The sequence below is a fragment of the Nerophis lumbriciformis genome, linkage group LG03 (genome assembly GCF_033978685.3).
Source record: "Nerophis lumbriciformis linkage group LG03, RoL_Nlum_v2.1, whole genome shotgun sequence".
Lineage (NCBI taxonomy): Eukaryota > Metazoa > Chordata > Actinopteri > Syngnathiformes > Syngnathidae > Nerophis > Nerophis lumbriciformis.
Genome location: NC_084550.2, coordinates 37,715,001 through 37,727,049, shown reverse-complemented (window position 1 = coordinate 37,727,049; position 12,049 = coordinate 37,715,001). Strand labels below are relative to the sequence as shown.

Genomic DNA, 12,049 nt, shown 5'->3' with positions numbered 1-12,049 from the left:
CTCAATTGTAGCCAGCGAAAAGTTGCATGTTTTCCTGCAACCAGATTTTCTCTCAGTCATTATATTATACAGGTAAAACTCATAAAATTTGAATATGGTGTAAAAGTAAACTTTGATACTAACTCAACACATGCAACACGAGATATGTCAAGCCTTTATTTCTTATAATGTTGATCATCATGGCTTACGGTTTTTGAAACCTTACATACCCTGAGATTTTCAAATTAAAGTTTTCATAAACTGTAAGTGTCACGCCGGGGTCGCATGTTTATGCGGGGTCGTTCTCCCAAGATGCAGACGGACAACTCCGGACGAAAGCGTGAAGGTAGGATATGATCTAGTCCTCATAAATCATAGCACAAACATACAGAAAGCAAACAAAACGCCTGCAGATCACACGGGAAGCTAAGCCGAGACTTAGCACAGGAATCGACAAACAGGAATAAACCAAGGTAACGTGTTGCATAATGCAAATAACGGAGCCAGACTGAGCTTTACGAGAAACGTGAATAAATAGCTCTCTGATTAGTGCTCGGCAGCAGGTGAGCGTGTCGAACACTAACCAGAGGCAGGTGAAACCAATCAGTATCCATGGTAACCAAAACAAACCCAGGGGCAGAGGTGGGTAGAGTAGCCAGAAAATGTACTCAAGTAAGAGTACTGTTACTTTAGAGATGTATTACTCAAGTAAAAGTAAAGAGTAGTCACCCAAATATTTACTTGAGTAAAAGTAAAAAGTATGTTGTGAAAAAACTACTCAAGTACTGAGTAACTGATGAGTAACATATACACACACATATATATATATATATATATATATATATATATTTTTTTTTAATACACACACATATATATATATATATATATATATATATATATATATATATACACATATATATATACATACATTGATATATACAGTATATAATTTATAATTATTTATTTTACCGTTTTTGTTTACATGTTAAAGGTGTTTTAATGAATATACATGCATGTTTAACACATATAGATTCCTTTCTTTCATGAAAACAAGAATATAAGTTGGTGTATTACCTGATTCTGATGACTTGCATTGATTGGAATCAGACAGTAGTGATGATAACGTCCACGTTTTCAAATGGAGGAGAAAAAAAGTTCCTCCTTTCTGTCTAATACCACATGAAAGTGGTTGGTTTTTGGCTTGTTATTTGTCCAGCTTCCATATTCCTTTTTATACACTTTACAAGAAATACATTGGCGGCAAACTCCGTAGCTTGCTAGCTTGTTTGCGCTGGCTTTCGGAGACTCTTATTTTGAAGCGGCACTTTTATTGTGAAGACAGGAACTGTGCAGTCAGTCTTTAGGCTTTTGACGAGATGTACGGTTGAAATAAAAAAGAGTCTTTTTTCCTTCACACTTTTGATTGATTGATTGGAACTTTTATTAGAAGATTGCACAGTACAGTACATATTCCGTACAATTGACCACTACATGGTAACACCCCAATAAGTTTTTCAACTTGTTTAAGTCAGGTCATGTGACCCCTGGCTCTGTTTGATTGGTCCAACGTCACCAGTGACTGCATCTGATTGGTGGAACGAAGTGAACGTCACCAGTGACTGTATTTGTTGAAACGCAGGCACTATAGAGGTCTGTCTGACAGACCAAAACAAACAAAGCGTGCATTAACAGATCGATAAAAATTAGTAGCGAGTAGCGAGCTGAATGTAGATAAAAGTAGCGGAGTAAAAGTAGCGTTTCTTCTATGAATATACTCAAGTAAAAGTAAAAGTATGTTGCATTAAAACTACTCTTAGAAGTACAATTTATCCCAAAAGTTACTCAAGTAGATGTAACGGAGTAAATGTAGCGCGTTACTACCCACCTCTGCCCAGGGGTGCACAAAACAGGAACTGAGGGAGTCCAAAACTAACAGTACATGACTAAACAAAACATGATCTGGGCCACGGATCATGACAGTAAGCCTGTAATCATCAAAATTCTAACCAATAAAGGCTTGACATATCTCACTTCGCATGTAATAAATTAAGTCACATGTTACTATGTTACATTCTTGTGTAATTTTCACATGATTACATTCTACAGAAGAATATTCCATCTCATCCATCCATTTTCTACCGCTTGTCCCTAATTTCTTATATTTATTTACAAAAAAGCTACATATGTGCCTCTTGAGACCTCACTGTAGTCTTTGTAAGGTCATGTTACTTCTAAACTAAACAAAATTAATGCTAATCCACCCTTTTTTCTCTTTTTCAAAGAATCGATAAAAGAACCGTTAAGGAACCGAATCGTTAAGCATAATCAAAAGTGGAACCGTAACTGGAAACATCTTATCAATTCCTATTCCTATATATCACAAGATACTATAGGTGTAATTTATTTCATAACACCAACTGTATTTGATTACAACCAGTCCTCAAAGGTCTGAAACGATTCTTTGATTTGGTACAGATCCCAATCTCCAGCCTGACGCTGTTCCTGTCGGCCGTGGAGAGAGGATACTGCAAACACAACAACCCGTATCACAGTCACGTGCACGCCGCCGACGTCACCCAGACGCTGCACTGTCTCCTGCTGCGCTCTGGCCTCGTGGTACAGTCAACCCCATCGTGACAGTTGAATGCTTAGTGGTAGCAAATAACCATCGACTGTTTTGTGTCTGTTGCGTCTACCAAGCACTGGTTGACAGAGTTGGAGGTCATGGCGGCGCTTTTCGCTGCAGCCATCCATGACTACGAGCACACAGGAACCACTAACAACTTTCACATCCACACAAAGTAAGAGGCGTTTTCGGACAAATGAAGTGGCTTTGTATATAACAGTCCCTGTGACCTTCGTTTTTGTGATTGTCGCGGCCTAAAACTTTAACCTTAAAAAGCACAGGATTGCCAGAAATATTGGAAAACTCTACTAATAACAATGATACTAATAATAATACTAATAATACAACACCATAATGACACTGTATTCATGTTATACTTGTTTTATACTACACAGACTTAAAGGCCTACTGAAACCCACTACTACCGACCACGCAGTCTGATAGTTTATATATCAATGATGAAATCTTAACATTGCAACACATGCCAATACGGCCGGGCTAGCTTACTAAAGTGCAATTTTAAATTTTGCGCGAAATATCCTGCTGAAAACGTCTCGGTATGATGACGTCAGCGCGTGGCGTCACGGATTGTAGAGGACATTTTGGGACAGCATGGTGGCCAGCTATTAAGTCGTCTGTTTTCATCGCAAAATTCCACAGTATTCTGGACATCTGTGTTGGTGAATCTTTTGCAATTTGTTCAATGAACAATGGAGACAGCAAAGAAGAAAGCTGTAGGTGGGAAGCGGCGTATTGCGGCAGGTGTTGTGCCGGATAACGCACCCCCGCCGTAGAATGCACCCCCTGACTGGTGTGCCGGATAACACAGCCGGTGTTTCATTGTTTACATTCCCGAAAGATGACAGTCAAGCTTTACCGTTGGCCTGTGGAGAACTGGGACAACAGAGACTCTTACCAGGAGGACTTTGGATACGCAGACACGGTACCGTGAGTATGCATGCAGCTGCGGCTTCCAAACATTTGATCGCTTGCCCATACGTGCGTGCCGCTATGTGCATGTCACATACGTAACTTTGGGGACTTTGGGGAAATATATGTGCTGTATGAGCTTTGGGGAGGTGAACGGTACTTTGGGCTGTGGGATTGAGTGTGTTGTGCAGGTGTTTGAGTTGTATTGGCGGGTTATATGGACGGGAGGGGGGAGGTGTTTGTTATGCGGGATTAATTTGTGGCATATTAAATATAAACCTGGTTGTGTTGTGGCTAATAGAGTATATATATATGTCTTGTGTTTATTTACTGTTTTAGTCATTCCTAGCTGAATATCAGGTCCCACCCGCCTCTCACAGCATCTTCCCTATCTGAATCGCTCCCACTGCCCTCTAGTCCTTCACTCTCACTTTCCTCATCCACAAATCTTTCATCCTCGCTCAAAATTATGGGGAAATAGTCGTTTTCTCAGTCTGAATCGCTCTCGCTGCTGGTGGCCATGATTGTAAACAATGTGCAGATGTGAGGAGCTCCACAACCTGCGACGTCACGCGCATATCGTCTGCTACTTCCGGTACAGGCAAGGCTTTTTTATCAGCGACCAAAAGTTGAGAACTTTATCGTCGATGTTCTCTACTAAATCCTTTTGCAAAATTATGGCAATATCGCAAAATGATCAAGTATGACACATAGAATGGACCTGCTATCCCCGTTTAAATAAGAAAATCACATTTCAGTAGGCCTTTAATAGTACACATTAGATAGGAGTAAAAGCACATCAATCAATCAATCATTGTTTATTTATATAGCCCTAAATTACAAGTGTCTCAAAGGGTTGCGCAAGCCACAACGACATCCTCGGCTCAGATCCCACATCAGGGCAAGAAAAAACTCAATGGGATACAATGAGAAACCTTGGAGGGGGCCGCACCCGAATAAGTTTTTCAACTTGTTTAAGTCGGGGTCCAAATTGATTCATGATACAGATATATACTATCATATATACTATCATCATAATACAGTCATCACACAAGATAATCACATTGAATTATTTACATGATTTACAATCCGGGGTGTGGAGGGGGGCGGGGGGGTTAGGTTTGGTTGTTGTCATCAGTCATCAACAATTGAGAACAGAGAAATGGATATTGGAACAGTGTAGGTCTGACTTGGTAGGATATGGACAGCAAGTAGTGGGCAGAGAGAGAGAGAGAGAGAGAGAGAGAGAGAGAGAGAGAGAGAGAGAGAGAGAGAGAGAGAGAGAGAGAGAGAGAGAGAGAGAGAGAGAGAGATCGGAAGGCATAAGAAAAAGTATCTGCATTTGATTGATTACATTTTATTATTAACAATCCGGGGAGGGTGTTAGTTTAGGGTTGTAGTTGCCTGGAGGTGAACTTTTATTGCGGTTTTGAAGGAGGATAGCGATGCCCTTTCTTTTACACCTGTTGGGAGTGCATTCCACATTGATGTGGCATAGAAAGAGATAGAGTTAAGACCTTTGTTAGTTCGGAATCTGGGTTTAACGTGGTTAGTGGAGCTCCCCCTGGTGTTGTGGTTATGGCGGTCATTTACGTTAAGGAAGTAGTTGGACATGTACTTCGGTATCAGGGAGGTGTAGCGGACTTTATAGACTAGGCTCAGTGCAAGTTGTTTTACTATGTCCTCCACCCTGAGCCAGCCCACTTTGGAGAAGTGGGTAGGAGTGAGGTGGGATCTGGGGTGGAGGTCTAGAAGTAATCTGACTAGCTTGTTCTGGGATGTTTGGAGTTTAGATATTGAGGGTTTTGGAGGTGCTAGGGTACCAGGAGGTGCAAGCGTAATCGAAAAAGGGTTGAACGAGAGTTCCCGCCAGAATCCTCATGGTGCTTTTGTTAACCAGAGAGGAGATTCTATAGAGAAATCTTGTTCGTTGGTTGACCTTTCTGATTACCTTGGTTGCCATTTTATCACAGGAAAGATTAGCTTCTAGAATGGAACCTAGGTAGGTGACCTCATCTTTCCTGGTGATAACAATGTCACCCACTTTTATAGTGAAGTCATTGACTTTCTTAAGGTTGATGTGGGACCCAAAAAGGATGGATTCCGTTTTACCCAAGTGTATGGATAGCTTGTTGTCAGCGAGCCAGGTGCATGTTCTACAGAGTTCAGCACTGAGGATTTTCTCCACCTGTGACTTGTCCTTGTCTGATACCAGCAAAGCCGAGTCATCCGCAAACAAGAACAATTCACAGTCGCATGCCAATGACAAGTCGTTTATGTATACTCGGAACAGTAAAGGCCCCAATACACTGCCTTGGGGGACTCCACAGCTCACTGAGAGGGGGTGGGGGGGACACGGTGCCGTTCACCTGTACCACCTGCTCCCTCTCCTCCAAGTAAGATTGCATCCAGCTCGATGAGGTTTTGTTATATCCGATTGCTCTGAGCTTATCCAACAGTATAGCGTGGTTAACGGTGTCAAATGCTTTCTGAAGGTCCAGCATGACCATGCCGCAGTATTTGCCCGCGTCCACCTCATGTTTGATTTGGTCGGTCAGATAGAGAAGGCATGTGTCAGTGGAGTGGTTAGTTCTGAAGCCGGATTGGAATTTGTACATGAGTTTATTAGTGGCAAGGTAACTATCGACCTGTTCATAAACTATTTTTTTTCGTGATTGATCTATTGTGTCTACGCAGTGTGTGACCAATCCAGTTCCATTTTCTATTGTGTCTTGTCTAGTGAGGTCCCACAGGTTGGCATTGGAGATGGTGTTAGGCCGGTAGATACCTAGGAGGCGACGGAGAAGAATGTATGTATTTTGTTGAGTATGTTGGCGGTGATCTTCCAGGTTTCTGAACTGTAGAGTAAGGCGGATTTGACGTTTGAGTTGAAGATTTGCAGTTTGGTCTTGAGTCTTATGCTTAAAGGGGAACATTATCACCAGACCTATGTAAGCGTCAATATATACCTTGATGTTGCAGAAAAAAGACCATATATTTTTTTAACCGATTTCCGAACTCTAAATGGGTGAATTTTGGCGAATTAAACGCCTTTCTATTATTCGCTCTCGGAGCGATGACGTCACAACGTGACGTCACATCGGGAAGCAATCCGCCATTTTCCCACTTTCGTCGGTGTGTTGTCGGAGGGTGTAACAACACGAACAGGGACGGATTCAAGTTGCACCAGTGGCCCAAAGATGCGAAAGTGGCAAGAAATTGGACGAAATTTGTTCAAAATACGAGGCTGTGGGTAAAGCCGACGAAATGGTCAGTCGTTTGTTCCGCACACTTTACCGACGAAAGCTATGCTACGACAGAGATGGCAAGAATGTGTGGATATCCTGCGACACTCAAAGCAGATGCTGACATCAACTCCAAAACTGGACGGATCAGCTTTCAGGAAAAGAGAGCGAATGAGGGTATGTCTACAGAATATATTAATTGATGAAAACTTTATTCATTACTCGCGGTTTTACGTAAATTATTATACATAAACTGTGTTTACCAATAATTGAGCTTAAAAACATTTATTTTTTTCAATCATTCGAGTACATTCGGGTAGTCTTGTGTAATGCAGTATTTTGTGTCTATTTAGGTAGGGTTAGCCTGAGTGCTGAAATCGAGGAAAAATATATGTTCTTAGCGCGCCTGAAATGGGCTGTCTGCACTCTCAAAGTGCATGTTGTTGCCAAATGTATTTCATATGCTGTAAACCTAGTTCATAGTTGTTAGTTTCCTTTAATGCCAAACAAACACATACCAATCGTTGGTTAGAAGGCGATCGCTGAATTCGTCCTCGCTTTCTCCCGTGTCGCTGGCTGTCGTGTCGTTTTCGTCGGTTTCGCTTGCATACGTTTCAAACCGATACGGCTCAATAGCTTCAGTTTCTTCTTCAATTTCGTTTTCGCTACCTGCCTCCACACTACAACCATCCGTTTCAATACATGCGTAATCTGTTGAATCGCTTAAGCCGCTGAAATCCGAGTCTGAATCCGAGCTAATGTCGCTATACCTTGCTGTTCTTTGTGCCATGTTTGTTTGTGTTGGCTTCACTATGTGACGTCCAGTGTTGGGTTAGTTACTGAAAACCAGTAACTAGTTACAGTTACTAGTTACTTTATTTCAAAAGTAACTCAGTTACTAACTCAGTTACTTACACCAAAAAGTAATGCGTTACTGTGAAAAGTAACTATTTAGTTACTTCTTTTTTTCTTCTTTTTTTTTTAAAGCTCCCATTAATGCCCTTTTTGCCTTCATTTCAGTACTGTTATTGCACTGGAGAATAATACAATCTGTTGATCAACTTGACATGCATTTTTATTTTCCTTTTAACATAATTAATGAAAAACAGTGCAACATAAAAAGGCATTCCTCCTTTCTTTAAACTTGGACCAATGACCATTAATAAAAAACAAGTTTAAGTGCAACATAAGAAGAAACATCATCTTCCTTGAAACATAGGTAGTGAAATAAAGCCTGACATCTGGAGTGATGCTGCTGTCTTCCACACTTGGAGCCATGGATTGTAGAATCCTTGTTTTCAGTGGCAGGATCATTGACACAGATGGTGAAGTTTCAGTGCTCAGGAGAGATGGAACACTTTTGAGGGGTTTAAGCACCTAGAGGACCTCATCTAGGTGCTTAAACTAGGGTAAGAGGCTCTCTTCATCATCAGACAGGGTGACATTTGTCTTCAGGGTGTTGTGGGTCAATGCAGAGTATATAGCTGCCTGCTGCTCCAACATATCATAAGTGGAGTTCCACCTCGTTGGGACATCATGTATGAGCAGGCAGCTTTAGCATTTCTTGCTTTGTCTTAAGCACATGAGCAGCTGTTGTGCTTGGGTGGAAGTAAGAAACCTTCCTGATCCTCCCAAAGAGGCGCTCCATCCTATTGACTGAGATTCCCTTCTGTGATGCCAAATTCACTACATGTGCAAAGCACCTATCTGTGGTCCCAGTCCTGCCTCATTCTCTGTAATTATTTGATTTTTGGCATTATCACGTGTGACTGGGATATCTTTATCTTCCATTCCTCCACTGCTTGTGTCAGTACCTGCGCAAGGTGACTCTCGTAAAGGGGGGGTGTCTTCTCATCTCCCAGTCTGCTGTGATGAAGTGAGCGCTTATAGTTCTGCTGGACGTCCACCCGTCTGTCATGAGCGCAACAGATGATGCTCGGGATAGTTCATCCACAACTTTTTTCTTCTCCTGCTCATAAAGATCTCGCACAATCTTATTGCTGAAGTGGGTGCGCGACGGGATGTCGTAACGTGGTTCAAGCACGTTCAGCATGTGTTTAAAACCCTCGTTTTGCACAACCGAATCTGCACTTATAAACACACCGATTCAATGGCGCTGGGCGTTCAAGCTCCTCCGTTATTGCGCTCGCCATGACCACGCTGTGTGTGGACTGAATGTGCCAACAACTTTTTTTGTTTGTTTCATATATCAAACCGCGGATCAAACCTCCCCTCCTCGCCCCCCCACCCCCCCACACACACACATAGACCGCGCCTCTTTTCTTCTCTCCGGCTTGTGACAGAGGAAGATTCAGAAGAAAGACACCGCAGCGCTTCTGTTTCTAGCCGATACTACATCAAAAGTAACGTAAAATAACGCAGTAACGCATCATGTAGTAACGGTAACTAAATTACTGAATAAAAAAAAATAACGCGTTAGATTACTAGTTACCGCCGAAACTAACGGCGTTACAGTAACGCGTTACTTTGTAACGCGTTAGTCCCAACACTGGTGACGTCACAGGAAAATGGACGGGTGTATATAACGATGGTTAAAATCAGGCACTTTGAAGCTTTTTTTAGGGATATTGCGTGATGGGTAAAATTTTGAAAAAAACTTCGAAAAATAAAATAAGCCACTGGGAACTGATTTTTAATGGTTTTAACCCTTCTGAAGTTGTGATAGTGTTCCCCTTTAAGATAATGAATGTGGTCCTTGCTTTTCCAATTCTGGCACTGACTTCCTCCTCCGTTCCTCCGTCCATAGCAATAATGCTTCCTAGGTATGTAAAGGTGGCAACCTCGTCTAACTGGTTATGATCCATGTTTATTGGGGAGTTCTTGTTGTTGATACGCATTAACTTAGTTTTTGATGTGTTGATTTGGAGTCCAAGCGAAGCAGCTGTTGTTTCCAGTTTGCATGATTACTCCTGCATATGTTGGCGTGTGTGTGCTAGGAGTGCTAAATCATCAGCAAATGGACTTCGAGTGGATCTAGTTAATAGTGTGAGAGTCCAGTCCATAGTGGGGCCAGCAGGGGATCATCTTGAGTGGAGACAAGTCAGCAGTGCAGAGACGTCATCAACTGATGCACAGATGAGTGGTCCAACCCGGGTCTCGACTTTGAACAGCGGGGTGGACGTAATGGACTTAATTCTCAGGGCCTGTCCCCACTGAACTGTTTCTAGGTGGAAACAATGAAGATAAGTATCGTTTTAGCCCTTTGTCGCCCACGCAAACTGCGTTTTTGGTGGTTTGAAAAGAAAGGGGGTCTATTTAAAGGCTAGCGTATACAAATGAGTTTTAAGATGGGACTGTTACCGAGAGGGCATTCCAGAGTACTGGAGCCCGAATAGAAAACACTCTATAGTCCGCAGACTTTTTTGGGGCTCTGGAAATCACTAATAAGCCGGAGTCCTTAGGACGTAGATTTCTTGCCGGCACATATGTTACAATACAATCAACATACCCAAAGCACATTGTCAAATTATTGGGCTGTTTTAATGTATTAGAACTAATAGGTCCATCCATCCATCTTTTACCGCTCGTCCCTCTCGGGGTCTTGGGGGACAAGATACAAACCCCGTTTCCATATGAGTTGGGAAATTGTGTTAGATGTAAATATAAACGGAATACAATGATTTGCAAATCATTTTCAACCCATATTCAGTTGAATATGCTACAAAGACAACATATTTGATGTTCAAACTGATAAACATTTGTTTTTTTGCAAATAATCATTAACTATAGAATGTGATACCAGCAACACGTGACAAAGAAGTTGGGAAAGGTGGCAATAAATACTGATAAAGTTGAGGAATGCTCATCAAACACTTTTTAGGAACATCCCACAGGTGAACAGGCTAATTGGTAACAGGTGGGTGCCATGATTGGGTATAAAAACAGCTTCCCAAAAAATGCTCAGTCTTTCACAAGAAAGGATGGGGCGAGGTACACCCCTTTGTCCACAACTGCGTGAGCAAATAGTCAAACAGTTTAAGAACAACGTTTCTCAAAGTGCAATTGCAAGAAATTTAGGGATTTCAACATCTACGGTCCATAATATCATTAAAAGGTTCAGAGAATCTGGAGAAATCACTCCACGTAAGCGGCATGGCCGGAAACCAACATTGAATGACCGTGACCTTCGATCCCTCAGACGACACTGCATCAAAAACCAACATCAATCTCTAAAGGATATCACCACATGGGCTCAGGAACACTTCAGAAAACCACTGTCACTAAATACAGTTTGTCGCTACATCTGTAAGTGCAAGTTAAAGCTCTACTATGCAAAGTGAAAGCCATTTATCAACAACATCCAGAAACGCCGCCGGCTTCTCTGGGCCCGAGATCATGTCAGATGGACTCATGCAAAGTGGAAAAGTGTTCTGTGGTCTGACGAGTCCACATTTCAAATTGCTTTTGGAAATATTCGACATTGTGTCATCCGGACCAAAGGGGAAGCGAACCATCCAGACTGTTATCGACGCAAAGTTCAAAAGCCAGCATCTGTGATGGTATGGGGGTGCATTAGTGCCCAAGGCATGGGTAACTTACACATCTGTGAAGGCACCATTAATGCTGAAAGGTACATACAGGTTTTGGAACAACATATGCTGCCGTCTAAGCGCCGTCTTTTTCATGGACGCCCATGCTTATTTCAGCAAGACAATGCCAAGCCACATTCAGCGTGGTTTCGTAAAAAAAGAGTGCGGGTACTTTCCTGGGCTGCCTGCAGTCCAGACCTGTCTCCCATCGAAAATGTATGGCACATTATGAAGCATAAAATACGACAGCGGAGACCCCGGATTGTTGAACGACTGACGCTCTATATAAAACAAGAATGGGAAAGAATTCCACCTGAGAAGCTTAAAAAATGTGTCTCCTCAGTTCCCAAACATTCACTGAGTGTTGTCAAAAGGAAAGGCCATGTAAGACAGTGGTGAACATGCCCTTTCCCAACTACTTTGGCACGTGTTGCAGCCATGAAATTCTAAGTTAATTATTATTTTAGAGTTTGAACATCAAATATGTTGTCTTTGTAGTGCATTCAATTGAATATGGGTTGAAAAGGATTTGCAAATTATTGTTTTCCGTTCATATGGAAACGGGGTTTGTACTTCCTGGACAATTTGTTAGCTCATCGCAGGACCAACACAGATAGACAAACAACTATTTTCACCCACATTCACACACTACGGCAAATTTTTGTGATGTAACTAAAAGCTGTAATAATTGACGAAAGAAACACCAGGAACGGCTTTCT

General features: G+C 41.9%; 1 protein-coding gene across 2 annotated transcripts in view; it reads left to right on the top strand.

Annotated features, from left to right (window-relative positions):
* LOC133584041 (dual specificity calcium/calmodulin-dependent 3',5'-cyclic nucleotide phosphodiesterase 1B-like) overlaps positions 1 to 12,049 on the top strand; it is a 120,977-nt gene that overhangs the window by 73,095 nt on the left and 35,833 nt on the right. For both annotated transcript variants that reach the window (XM_061937690.1, XM_061937691.1), the window contains 2 exons: positions 2,455 to 2,595; positions 2,680 to 2,780. In XM_061937690.1, coding sequence (XP_061793674.1) covers positions 2,455 to 2,595; positions 2,680 to 2,780 — 242 coding nt within the window. The remainder of the gene's footprint in view (positions 1 to 2,454; positions 2,596 to 2,679; positions 2,781 to 12,049) is intronic.